The sequence below is a fragment of the Otolemur garnettii genome, unplaced genomic scaffold (genome assembly GCF_000181295.1).
Source record: "Otolemur garnettii isolate 467f Iridium unplaced genomic scaffold, OtoGar3 scaffold00142, whole genome shotgun sequence".
In the NCBI taxonomy this organism is placed as follows: domain Eukaryota; kingdom Metazoa; phylum Chordata; class Mammalia; order Primates; family Galagidae; genus Otolemur; species Otolemur garnettii.
In genome coordinates this window covers 2,804,741-2,819,109 of record NW_003852537.1, presented here as the reverse complement: position 1 = coordinate 2,819,109, position 14,369 = coordinate 2,804,741, and the positions used below count along the sequence as shown (strand labels likewise).

Here is a 14,369-nt window from a genome sequence, read left to right as displayed (position 1 = left end):
GGCTATTTTTTGGTTGCAGCCGTCATTGTTGTTTGGCGGGTCCGGGCTGGGGATCCGAACCCGCCACCTTAGGTGTACGTGGCTGGCGCCTTAGCTGGTTGAGCTATAGGAGCCGAGCCAGAATTGAAAGTTTTGATCCCGATTTTATCACTGGCTTCAAAACCTGGGCTGTTAGTGGCAGGCCCCATTCTAGCCAGAGGCCTTTTCCTCAGATCTAAGAAGAAATTCACAGTGGTAGAATTCTTTGTATACCCAAAGCCTAGCAGGTGCTTGGTATACAGGAGGCATTCAGCAGATGTAGTTTTGTTTAATCGCAAGGACTGACCTAATAAGCAGGGTGAACTGTCAAAACCCAATGAAGCTGCCTCTGCACCTTATCAGAATCCTAGTTTAATCTTCTACCTGTACCTCCCCATCCTGTCTGAGCGCTAAGCACAGAATCTCTTCACAACCTTGAACCTTTGTGGCTGCCCAAGGCAAAGTAGTATGGTCAGCAGAGAGAACTTTGGGATTGGAGTTTTAATTTACCTCTCATCAGCTTTACCAGTATAAGCTTCAGTGCTTAATCCCTTTGAGCTTCTCTCTTCTGTAAAATGGGGATCATCTTTAAAACTCCAAAGTGCTACTGTTGAGATTAAATAGGATAGTGTGTGCCAAGCTCCTAGAAGAATGTTTAGTAACTTTCAGTTGTTTTATTTCCTGTTTGTTAGTCTTTTTATCAGGTTACTGGGGAAAGGATAAGTAGTTCACATAAATTGAGGTGTCAATTATTTTGAAAATGGCTTCCGCCAGGTTGAGCCATTTGCTTTGGGGAATAGGCAGACCCTATTCCTAGGCAAATTAAAAACAAGTAGGGTGCTTCCTTGTGACTCCAGACAGGGACACTTTAGAACTGTGGGCTCCCACTTCCTGTGCCTATCATCCCTGCTCATGCAGCCTTGAGTACCATGTGGTCACTGTCGCCTGAGTCACAGGGAGTGCTGCCAGACAAAGGTAACTGAGCCAGAGCCTTCCCAGAGCCTTGAAGGGCTGGAGCACTAGACCTGTTTTTCAACTCAAAGGGAGAATATACTGACTGTGTGTTTGTATTTCCTGACAAAAGCAGCCATTGACGTCAAGAGTTACCTCTGTTGTTAAGAAGTTACACCTGTGTGTTTTTCTAGTCTTTAATTTTGTATGTTGTTGGGCTTCAGGGAATGTTTATTTTTGCCAGTTTTGAGCTGGCATCATATCATTACATTAAATTTGCATATCACTTTTTAAAACATTTTATATACTTCTATTTTACTCCTTTAACAACCTTGTGAGTTCACCATTTCAGGTGCATCCCTTTTGTTTGTGAGGAGACTGAGGCTCTGATATATACCTGACCTGCCTATGTCACATGGTTCTGAAGCAGTGGCTCCAGGCTCCTCACCTCCCCCATTGCCCATCCCACTGGGGTGCCCGGGGTAGAGGTAGAAATAAGATTATGAGAAAAGCCCCTGGTCACACCACTTTTCTTCCTCCTCAACTCTGGGTTTCAGGTAATGAGGACATTCCTCCTTCCCTATGAATCCAGGTAGATTGGAATGGAGTTTTATGGTGAGAGCCAAAGGCCGCCTTCAAATGCACAGTTGTTCCACCTTTATTAAGCCTTCACATTTTATGTCTCTGAAGACCTACATTAGACAATTGTGGAGAGAGAGAGAAGGAGAGGAAGCAGGACAGTCATCCTGTTGCCCAGGAGGTGCCTGAATGCGCCTGTGCTGGGATGACTCCAGTGAGCCCCAGGTTGCTGCCCTGGCACCCGAGGTCACATACATGCCCCTTTTGGGGTGCTGGCATCCAGCTTTTAGTTCTGGTCTTATGAGGGAGACACTAGTAAGGTTTGGCAGGATCTGTGTGTAGAGAGCCTGGATACATTCATCAGTGGGACTCAGTAACTAAAAACAACTGTCAGTTGAACAGTAACTTGCTAGCTTTGTGGTCCTAGAGAAGTTACTGCAACTCTCTGTGCCTTGGTTTCCTTATTTATTAATGAGGACAATAATATTCCTCACGTCATAGGTTTGTTGTGAAGATTAAATGCTTAGAGAAAACTCAAAGTCCTTGGGGAAATGCCTCATGTAAATAAGTGCTTTGTGAATATTAGCTATTATTATATAACTGAATCAATGTTATTAAACCCCAAACTGTCAGTGAATTATATCGGTGTTAGCTATTGCCATTGTCATCTTCGTTATGATATTTCAGACACGTGAGCTTTGGAAATTAAAATCTTGGAAAACATTAATTTAATTGTCTTAAGTTTGGGGTTTGTAAATAAAGATAGACTTTGGAAATTCAGTTTTTAATGTCTTTAATTTATGACTTAAAACTATAAATTAGATATCTTTTTCTATTTTCACTTAGTGCCTTTTTAATCCATGTGCCAGTTGATTATTTAAAAGATTCTAAGGACTAAAGCCAAAATCCAAACAATTTAATCTGTTGTCTGTATGGAAAGTTACTTTAGTAAAAGTAGTTTTTACTTGTCACATCATGTGTTTTTGAAAATTAACCTGTTCTTAAATTATATAAGTGAATTGTTTTAAGTAGGTCTTGAAAATAAGCTCTTTGCCTCCCTTGTGGAGAGGTGGACTTGGAAGACATGAGAGTAATTTGGAAAAGGCTAGGTTATAATCCCTGCATAGCTTTGAAAAATGAGGGGCCAAAGAAACATTTTTAGTAATGGAGATTATTTTGGGATGTTTAAAGTTGTAACTTCTTTAATCTTAGAAGAAATAGACTATTACTAGACTATTAAGTACTAAAATGTGTAACCAACATTCAGACAGTTTAGCTATTCACATTTTTCAATTCTTTCTTGGTCACTCTTAAAATTCTTTCTTGGTCACTCTTAAAATATTAGGAAACAAACCATACATCTGGTTCTAATGCAGAACGTGGTAGTATAGATACAGTCATTTAACCTTAGCATTTATAGTTATTTGCCAAAAAATGTGATCATCTTCATTATTTAACTAATGATGATTATTTACATATTTAAGTAATTGATGATATGACATATAAACCTTTTCCTGTGAAAAAGAATTTTAAAACATTAATTACTAAGCAGAGATCTCAATCTACTACACTGCAATTCCTAGAGAAAGCCTTTTTATGTAGTAATTTCATGCAACATTATCCTGATTGTTGGTTCTCCTGGCTGTTGTGTTCACTTTACTCTCTTTGTTTGCAGTGATTTAGCCCTGCGGAATTGTTTTCTTACCTCTGACTTAAACGTGAAAGTGGGAGATTATGGAATAGGATTCAGCAGGTACAAGGTAAGGCAAAGGTTTAAATTTTGTCTCTTGAATCTGAGTTAATTTCAGTTGTGGAGTTGTGCCTCTCTGTTTTGGGGAGAGAGAGGCAAGAGTCTTGATCATGATGCCTTTCCAGAGAGGGATTTGTTCCAGTCATTTTAATGGTATTATTGGCTTCTTTTTGTGGTTTCTCTAAATTGGTGGCTTAGTGCCCAATGTTTTGTGACAACTTTCCAAAGGCTTTGTTTAAAATGACAGTGTTAATTGTTATAGTCTGATGGTGCATAATAAGTTTTAGAATGAACATGTGAGCAATAATAGTTACTATTACTTGTATAATAAAATGTACTTGTCATATAAATGTTTCTCCATTTGGTCAGTATATGTCAGTAAATTTTCAGCTCAAATTCAATAAGCTTTGGATTTAGTAGATGAGATTTTGATTTGTGTGTGTGTTTGTAGCCCACCTGAATGAGGTACCATAAGTGGGGCAAAGAATCAGATTGTCCCAGCTCCATGCTGTCAGGAGAACTTGGCTACACCATTTGCCCTCCATTTTCTAAGCAGCAACATAGGGATAATACCTGTTCTATTTTAGGGGATCTTGAGAGAATAAAGGGGTTATATTTTTAAAAACAAACTATGCAAATATGAATTGGTTAGTTATCTACATAGTGGCTGTAGTGCCTTGAGCACTTGCTATATACCAAGCATGTAGAAGTATAGAGTACTTGCCTGCATTACCTCATTTCATTCTTATTGCAAAGGTGGGTGGTTTGTATTATCCTCCTTTTACAGATAAGGGAAAAGACTTTATGTGTTTGTTGCTTACCCCAAGTTGTGTAGCTGTTAAATGTAGAATGAAGAACTTAGAGCCCAGTCTGTCAGATTCTGAAGCCTGCAGTCTTATTCATTAACCGGCATCTGTATTCGGTGGGTAAGGCCCAGTGTATTTTAAAAGATGTTTTGCTCGGTCTGTGTTGCGTGCATCAGACACGGCGTACCTTCCTTTTCCAGGAAGGATGACTTAGCAAGCATTCATGGCTGAGACACCAGCTGGTGAACCCCAGGAGGCTTCAGAGAAACTCCTTACCCACCTTCTGCCCAGAAAGTCTCTTTTCATGTCCACTTTTTTTCTGATTTTTTTTTAGGTTGGGTATGTTTTCTGAGAATGCTCTGGAATTAAATCATTGAGCTCACTAAAAGTATAATTCTATTCAAAATTCTGTATGCTTTCTAACAAAACAGGAGGATTATATTGAAACAGATGATAAAAAAATTTTCCCTCTGCGATGGACTGCTCCAGAATTAGTAACGAGCTTTCAAGACAGACTACTAACTGCAGATCAGACTAAGTATAGTAATATTTGGTATGTATTGATTTACCTACCCTTTTATTAGACTTTTGTTTGGCAAAGTCCTCATTCTTTCTCTTGGAGTAATTTCTTAAGGGAAAGTAATTATATAAGATGCAGAAACAAAAGAGTGCCCTGAAGTGTGAAAAAGCCTACGTAAAGTTATAATAGCAATTAGCACAATTGCAATACTGTAATTAACTTTTTGAAGACTGCCTTTCTTACCCATTTTCCTTTATAAAAGCAAAACCATGTTTGTTTTATATTCTGTGCCACCAACAGGGCCTGGTGTATAATAGATACTTAATACTTATTTATTGAAATGAATGAAAAAAACCAAAAGAGGTTTGACATTACTTAATACCGTGATTTATAGGGGTCATTTTAATGGAAGCTGAAAAGATGTATCTAAATCTTTGACTAATGATTTCTGTCCTGATCTTCTTTGTTTATAGCTACATGGGGTTTTTTTAATTTTTTTTTTTTTTAAAGCAATCCTCCTGCCTCAGCCTCCTGAATAGCTGGAAATAACAGGCATGTGCCACCATACCCTGATATTTTTTTTTTTTTTTTTTGGAGACAGAGCCTCAAGCTGTCCCCCTGGGTAGAGTGCCATGGCATCATGCTCACAGCAACCTCCAACTCCTGGGCTCAAGCGAGTCTCCTGCCTCCGCCTCCCAAGTAGCTGGGACCACAGGCACCCTGATAATTTTTTTAAAAAATTTTTAAGAGATGGGGTCTTGCTTTGTTGCACAGCCTGATTTCAAACTCCTTGACTCAAGTGATCCTTCCACCCCAGCCTCCTAAAGTGTTATGATTATAGGTGTGAGCCACCATCCCCCATTTTATAGCTTTATTTTGTGCTCTTGTTCTGCTTTTTTGTTTTCTTTTTCTCTTCTTGCCTTCTCTTGGATTAATTTATAACTTCCCTTATTGCTTATGAGAAGTCAGCTAGCTGTAATTCTACTAAGTTCTTTGAGGTAACGTGACTTTTCTTCTCTGGCTGCTTCTAAAATCTTCTCTTTATCTTTTTATATACATTATACAGTTTCACTATAATGTAAATGGGTGCAGATTTATAAATTTTTTCCTTGGGATTTACTTGGCTTTTCACATCTGTAGGTTAGTGTTGTTCATTGCTTCTTGAAAATTCTTAGCCCTTATCCTTTAAATATTGTTTCTCCCCCCTTTTCTGTCCTCTAGGAAGTCTAATTAGACGTGATGTAGCATTTTGCTTTATCTTGTGTCTCCTAATCTCTCTTATGTATTCACATCTCTTAGACTCTCTGTACCACATTCTAGATAATTTTTCAGACTTTTCAGACTGTAGCCACTAATTTTCTCTCTTTTAAAAATTCTTGGCTTGGCATCTGTTGTTCAGCGGTTAGGGCACTGGCCACATATTCACCAAAGCTGTTAGGTTCGAACTTGGCCCAGGCCTGCTAAACAACGACAACTACGACAAAAAAATAGCTGGGCATTGTGGCAGGTGCCAGCTACTCGGGAGGCTGAGGCAAAACAATCACTTAAGCCCAAGAGTTTGAGGTTGCTGTGAGCTGTGACTCCACTATGTCTCCCGAGGGCAGCATAGTGAGACTCTGTCTAGAGAAGAAAAAAAAATTCTTTCTTCACCTATGTCTGTACTTCTGTTAAATCTATTAAATTTTATAATTCCACCATTAATTTTTGAGTTTTAGAAGGTAGTTTTGATTTAAAAAATTTGTCATAGTGCTTTTTATAATTGGATTATGATCTATGCCAGATAATTCCAGTAACTAAAGTCTTGATCCTGTTGCTTCTTGATGGTGCCTTGTTTCCTCAGGGACGTTTTTGTGTTGGGGATTCCTGTAAATGTTTGTTTACAGGATCTGTGTTTGTTTCTCTTGGGTATGTGGGGGTCATGCCATTTGCAGGGCACTGTACTAGGCCAGAGCATTACATATTCAGCTTGAGATTTTTTGAACCACTCAGATAATATTTAGCTTAGGCTGCAAATCCAGGTAAAGGCGAAGTCTGTGGTTACAGCTTCTTAGGGCCTACTCCCCCTTACACACTCATTAATCTCTCCCCTTACACCCCACCTCATAGCATCGCAGTGCTAAGGCAGATTGCCTTTCAGGACTCTGAAGGGAGACAGGGTGGTTTTTTTTTTTTTTTTTTAGACAGAGTCTCAAGCTGTCCCCCTGGGTAGAGTGCCATTGTATCACAGCTCACAGCAACCTCCAACTCCCGGGCTCAAGCGAGTCTCCTGCCTCCACCTCCCAAGTAGCTGGGACCACAGGCGCCCGCCACAACGCCTGGCTATTTTTTGGTTGCAGCTGTCATTGTTGTTTGGCGGGTCCAGCCTGGATTTGAACCTGCCACCTTATGTGTATGTGGCTGGCACCTTAGCCACTTGAGCCACAGGCGCCGAGCCAACAGAGTGGGTTTATCCCTACCTTCAGGTCTCTCTGTGAGCCTTCTTACCTTGGGCAGGCCCCCTTATCTTGGGTCTGGCCCCTACCACTATCACTCCTACAAACACAAAAGCCCAAGGTCTGTGCTTCAGCAAAAGTCCCAAAGCAAAGGATGTTTTGAGTGTTTTTCTTAGTTTTCCCAGCTCTAGATTTTGTCTTTGTAATTCCCTACATTCTTATCTACTTTTAGATGCCTTTAAAAAGATGCTTTTTATGCTTTATCCACATTTTTACTGTTCACAGTCAGGGGACTGACTTGGCAATGTAGCCTGCATTCCCAGAGACAGAGCCAGCCCACGTTGTTGACGATTTGAGCAGTTGCTGGTGGCAGTGCCCAGTCATACCAGGCACAGAGACCACACTGCCTCATGCTGGGGTGAATAAGAAGAACCTTACTCGGAAAGTTTGGGGGTGGAGAGGGGATAATAACTACAGGACATTTTTCCTCCTAGAAGAAAGAGACCTACTGGTATTAAGGAGGCATAAGCCAGTGGGAAGGGAAGAGTTGACTCTGAGGCAGAAGGAGATGACTGGGACTTCTCTGGACTGGAGAGAATGCAGAGCTCTAGGAGACATGCAAGGAAAATGCCAAGAGCTGGTGGGACAGAGGCTGGGGACACCTCTGCTTCCTGTTCTCTGCAGAAAAGAAAAGAGGGAGGTGGCAGCTAGAGAGGGAACTGGAGGAGGGAAAGGGAGCTAACTTAGGGATTTAGAGAAATTAAGACAATTAGAGTTATTTGCCAAAGGGTAAGCCAGGCTTGGTGGTGATTTTCCTCAGTCAAATTATAAGCTTCTAAAGGTGATTAACACTATCCTAAATTTCTTTTATACAAAAATGGTCTTCTGGGCAGCACCTGCAAAAGGGTAGGGCACCGGCCCCATAATGCCGGAGGTGGCGGGTTCAAACCCAGCCCTGGCCCCCCAAAAAAAAAAAAAGGTCAATATGATCTTTCTCTTCTCTTCTATGCCAGAGAAGAGAAAGCAAGGCTTAGTTTCTAAATTAGATTGGAAGATTTGGTTCATTTTATTTAATACTCTGATAGAAATGATCTCTCAACTTAGTGAATGCTGATTTTTTTCAATGATTTGTGAAAGTATGTGAGAGAATTTAAAGTTGTTTTATACAACATCAAACAAACTATGCTTATTCAATATAGTTCTTCACATAAGCATCCTGGTGGGTATTGATCAAAGTCATGTAAACCACAAATGGATGAATGTCAAAATCATTGGGAGCTTTTTAGAAACAGTTTTGTAGGCCATACCTGGACTCTACCAACCAAAAGTCTTTGAGGCAGACCCTAAATACCAGTGTTTGTTTAAAACGTCCCAGATGGCACAGAAGAACAGCCAGGATTGGGAACATTGCCATAGATAGACGACTGTAATGCACGACAGAGGCAGTGATTGGTGAGGAGGACAATTCAGGGACCACATGGAGGAAAGGAACAGCATTTCATCTAACCTGAGCAGCAGAGACTGTGTTGGTGGGGTGTGAGAGAGGGCTGGGCAGGGACCAAGAAAGGGTGTTCCTGCTGCCTGGGCAACCCTGGGGCCTCGGAGGCTCAGGCAGTGTTCTCTCCTCTCCTGACATTGTGACCGTCATCAGAGAGATGGGACATCCCTGTATAACAGTAAGAAAATCCAGAATACCTAGGAGTGGCTAAAACAAAGAATGTTTGGGTCTAACAGGGAAGAGATTTTTTTTCCCATGTAAAGATTTATTTCAAGTATTTTCTGTGGGCGGCGCCTGTGGTTCAGTGAGTAGGGTGCTGGCTCTACATTCTGGGGGTGGAGGGTTCAAACCCAGCCCTGGCCGAACTGCAACAACAACAAAATAAAATGCCGGGCACCTGTAGTCACAGCTACTCGGGAGGCTGAGGCAAGACAATCGCCTAAGCCCAGGAGTTGGAGGTTGCTGTGAGCTGTGTGACACCATGGCACTCTACCAAGGGTGATAATGTGAGACTCTGTCTCTACAAAAATAAAAGATATTTTCTGGTGCTTATTGCTATTGTGAATGAGCTTTTTTCTCACCAAAATCTTCAGAATTTAGGGTGTTTATCTTTTCTCCCACCATTTTGCTAAAGCCTTGAAACATTCTAATGGTCTTCATATAACATCTTGAATTTTTAAAGGTAATAGTCATATTAACTTCATCTCTGTTATTATGCCTATTATCTCTGTTATGTATTTTTTCATTAGCTAAAACTTCAAGAGTGGTATTCCATAGTAAATTCGAGGGAGCATTCTTCCTTAATTTAATGGAAATGCCTCTTTTTTGTTACTGTGTTATTGACTCTTGGTTTTGGAGCTATCTTACCATGTTAAAGAACTCATTTTATTAATCTTTAATACACACCTTGTCCTTGAAATTACTAACCATGGATTGGTGCCTGTGGCTCAAGTGGCTAAGGTGCAGGCCACATACACCTACGGTGGCGGGTTTGAATCCAGCCTGGGCCCGCCAAACAACAATGATGGCTGCAACCAAAAAATAGCCGGGCGTTATGGCGGGCGCCTGTGGTCCCAGCTACTTGGGTGGCAGAGGCAGGAGACTTGCTTGAGCCCAGAAGTTGGAGGTTGCTGTGAGCTGTGATGCCATGGCACTCTACCCAGGGGGACAGCTTGAGGCTCTGTCCCCACCCCCCCAAAAAAAATTACTAACCATATAAATATGGATGTTAAGAATTTGACATCTAAAGAGAGAGGGAAATAACCACCATGTTCTTCTTTATGCAGGTCCCTGGGTGTGACACTTTGGGAACTTTTTGATAATGCTGTTCAACCATACTCAAACCTTTCCAACTTAGATGTCCTCAATCAAGTCATCAGAGAGAGAGATACTAAACTCCCCAAGCCCCAGCTGGACCAGCCTTATTCTGATAGATGGTTGGTAGCTTCACATTGGTTCTGTTTTGCTGTGAAGATGCTATGAAATGTTGGGAAAACACAAAAATTTAGGGGTGTATTTCTTCATTTCCCCTTTCACCACGACCTCACCATGAACTGAATTTCTTAGTGTGGTTGGCAGTGATTAAGGTATAGAAACTTGTGGAATGTTGAGTTTCCTTTGGGATCCTTGTAAAGTCTTTTTCTTATTTTAAAACAATTTATTGTAGTTCCATTAATTGCCTCTCCTGTGCTGCTCAGGTATGAAGTTTTACAGTTCTGTTGGCTGTCACCAGAGAAGAGACCAGCAGCTGAAGATGTACACAGACTACTGACTTATCTACGCATGCAGAGCCAGCGGGACTCGGAAGTTGACTTTGAACAACAGTGGAATGCTCTGAAGCCAAATACAAATAGCAGAGACTCTTCCAATAATGCTGCATTTCCAATTCTTGACCATTTTACCCGGGATCGGCTGGGCCGTGAAATGGAAGAAGTACTTACTGTGACTGAGACAAGCCAGGGACTGAGCTTTGAGTATGTCTGGGAGGCTGCAAAGCATGATCATTTTGACGAGCGCAATCGGGGCCATCCAGATGAAGCCTTGTCTTACACAAGCATGTTCTTTCCAGTTGAGGTTTTTGAGAGCTCCCTGTCAGATCCTGGGCCTGGCAAGCAGGATGATAGTGGCCAGGATGTCCCCTTAAGGGCCCCTGGGGTGGTTCCTGTTTTTGATGCACACAACCTTTCTGTTGGAAGTGACTACTATATCCAGTTAGAAGAAAAAAGTGGTAGCAACTTGGAGCTTGATTACCCTTCTGCCATGCTTACAAATGAAATGGGTAATCCTGAAAAGACAGGCGCTGAGCCGTCCCAGAGTATGGCACTTGGGAACCTTGACTTAGAGGAGTCTAGTACTGATGAGGATTTCTTCCAGAGCAGTACAGACCCCAGAGATTCTGGCTTACCCGAGGACTCACATGTTCCCAGCGGCCCTGAGAGCCCTTTCAACAATATATTTAATGATCTGGACAAATCAGAGGATTTGCCCAGTCACCAAAAAATATTTGACTTAATGGAACTAAATGGAGTTCAAGCCGACTTTAAGCCTACCACTTTAAGTTCAAGTTTGGATAACTCCAAAGAGTCAGTCATAACTTGCCACTTTGAGAAGGAAAAGTCCCATAAGCTTTTTGACTGTGATCCTCTTTGTCTGTCAGAAAATCTTATGCACCAAGATAATTTTGATTCATTGAATGTTGAAGAATTGTCAGAAAACTTTTTATTTCTTCAAGAGAAAAACTTACTGAAAAGCTCAGTGTCTAGCAAAGAACATGTAAATGATCTTCAAACAGAGCTTAAGAACGCTGGTTTTACTGAGACTATCTTAGAAACCTCACATAGAAACTCTTTAGATACTGAGCTTAAGTTTGTGGAAAATAAACCAGGCTTTACTTCATTACAAGAAAATATAAGTGCAAAGGATAAAGATACAGATGTGCTCACAGGCAACATTCTGAGCACCCCTTCCTCCCCGGAAGTGCAGGTCCCTACCTCACTGGAAACAGAAGAAACGCCTCATAATGTACCTCCAGATTCATTCCTGAAGCAGGGAGAAACCAAACCCATGTGTTTAGATGGCAGTGTCTCTGAGGACTGTCTCTGCCAAGACATCAATCCAGACACTGTGACCATCCCAGATGAAATTCTCTGGACTGATGCCAAAACTCACAGCGTTGGTGACAGGGCCCAGGACTCAACTCGTCAAAGTGAGGAGACCTTGAGAGGAACCAAAAGTGACTCCATTCTTATTGATGATATTCTCGCTGGTAAAGTAAGTTTAGGGAGTAGTCATCCTGAAATAGGACAGAATTTAGAAAATAAACTATTTTCAGAAAACCATCACAGTACTAGTTTTCTGGAGAAAAACTTGGAAGCTGTAGAGACTTTAAACCAGCTCAATTATAAAGATGCTACAAAAGAAGTGGGCTTGGTGTCCGCCCTTTCCTCGGACTCTACCAGTCAAGACAGCCTCTTGGAAGACAGCTTGTCAACTCCCTTTCCAGCCTCAGAGCAGTCTGTGGAAACCCCTGACTCTTTGGATTCAGTGGATGTCCATGAGGCATTGCTGGATTCTTTAGGCTCTCACACTCCTCAGAAACTCCTGCCCCCTGATAAGCCAGCGGACAGTGGCTATGAAACAGAGAACTTGGAGTCTCCTGAGTGGACTTTGCACCCTGCTCCCGAGGGCACCTCTAATTCAGGCGTTGCTTCAGCAGGCGATGGTGTTCATACCAGTTTGCCACCCAACCCGGTCATTGTCATCTCAGATGCAGGTGATGGTCACAGAAGTACAGAAGTGACCTCACAGACTTTTGCACCTGGCTCCCAGAGTTCATATCGAGACTCTGCCTACTTCTCAGATAATGACTCTGAGCCCGACAAAAAGTCTGAGGAGGTTCCAGAAACCTCCACATCGGCCTTGATATTAGTACAAGACCAGTCCTTGCCTGAGCTGATCATCCTAGAGCAGAGTCCCAGTGCTGAGGATAGTTTTCTGGAAACCAAAGAGAGCCAGCCAGATCAGAGTTGTCTGTCTGCTTTACAGAATTCCAGTCACCTGGAATTAAGAGAAGCATTGGAGCCACCACAGACTGCTGTTTCCAAACAGATACATCCTGCAGATGACGAGGCTGGTAGTCCTTTGAGTTTGCTGAATTCAGAACTTAGCAGTGGCGATGACTTTGAGACACAAGTTCAGCCCTGCACTCTCACTTCCACTGGAACCAACACTAATGAACTCCTTGCATTTGCAAATTCGGCGGTGGACAAGTCCTTAACCAGCCACTCTGACAGCCCCAAGTTGAAGGAGCCAGATATTGAGGGAAAATACCTAGGGAAACTCGGTATGTCGGGGATGCTCGATCTCGCTGAGGACGGGATTGATGCAGATGAGGAGGACGAAAACAGCGATGATTCAGATGAGGACCTGAGAGCCTTCAACCTGCACAGTCTTAGCTCTGAGTCAGAAGAGGAGACTGAACACCCTGTGCCCGTGATCCTCAGCAACGAGGACGGGAGACACTTGCGGAGTTTGCTGAAGCCCTCAGCAGCCGTGGCCACTGATCAGCTACCTGGTGATTGGAAGAAAGAAAAGAAGGCAGTCACATTTTTTGATGATGTCACAGTTTACCTTTTTGACCAGGTATGTGTTACCGCTAAATTATTTTTTACATACACACACACACACAAGCGTTCCAAAATGTGTTAGGAAACTGAATGTGGTCCTTTTGTTTACTCGAGACAGTCTCTCTCTGTCAGCCATGCATGAGTGCTGTGGCATCATCATAGCTCACAAAAACCTCAAACTCTTAAGCTCAAGTGATCCTCCTGCCTTGTCCTCTCTAGCAGCTGGGACCTACAGGTGCCCACCACAACACCCAGCTAGATTTTCTATTTTTAGTAGAGATGGGGTCTCACGCTTGCTCAGGCTAGTCTCAAATTCCTGAGCTTGACAGTCCACCCACCTGGTCCCCCCAGAGTGCTAGGATTACAGGTGTGAGCCACTGCCCAGCCTGTGGTCTGTTTTTTAATTGGTATTTTGAGGCAATTGATTGTGATTATTCAAAAAAAAAAAAAAGGAATTTGGGGTTGGTCGCAGTTCTAAGAATATGCAGAAATGTGGTTTGTTGGGAACTCCTGTTAGATTGAGGGAAGGAATCCTGGGTGATCTTCCTGGATCTCCTCACAGAGTCTTACTAAAATCAGTTACCCTTTACCGACTGAGTTTTTGGACAGTTGGTAGTAGTACCTGACACTTGGGTGTAAGCCTAGGACACTTCCTGGCACATAGCTCTGGAGACACACTGGTGGCAATAGCTCCTGCATTGTGTGTCTGGGGGCTGGGACATGTGCACAGCAGGAGTGTCTGTGGTCCTGCTTGGAGCAGACAATTAGTGTGCTCTGCTTCTTTAGCAGCTTACAATTCAAGCATTCTTTTTTTATTGTTCTTTTTTTACTAGCCCTTGATTTTGCTTCTTGCATCAGCTAGATTACGAGTAAACTCAGGTATGGGATATGGGGATGGGGTCCCATCCGGCTCCAGACTATACGGGAGTCTTTGGCATCTCCTTTTGCAGAGATTGCTCTCCTTTTTCTCTTAGTTCTGGGAACCAAGGCCTCGGGCTCAGTCCCTGTGACGCACAGTTCCTCTCAGGCCCTCAGCCCTGGCATCCTGAGTGCCATTCCGCCTCCTTCCCCCAGGAGCTGCATCTTCCTTTGGTTGCACATTACTTTATGCTTTGTTGTTTCTCTGTGTCATGTTCACTTTTCTGTTTATAATGTTTCTCAAAAAATCATTACTCATATTTTATACTACA

At 42.4% G+C, this 14,369-nt stretch overlaps 1 protein-coding gene across 1 annotated transcript in view; it reads left to right on the top strand.

Annotated features, from left to right (window-relative positions):
* LMTK2 (lemur tyrosine kinase 2) overlaps positions 1–14,369 on the top strand; it is a 94,592-nt gene that overhangs the window by 67,495 nt on the left and 12,728 nt on the right. The window contains exons 8-11 of the mRNA XM_003798894.2: positions 3,224–3,308; positions 4,536–4,657; positions 9,841–9,990; positions 10,252–13,195. Of these exons, the coding sequence (XP_003798942.1) occupies positions 3,224–3,308; positions 4,536–4,657; positions 9,841–9,990; positions 10,252–13,195 (3,301 nt within the window). The remainder of the gene's footprint in view (positions 1–3,223; positions 3,309–4,535; positions 4,658–9,840; positions 9,991–10,251; positions 13,196–14,369) is intronic.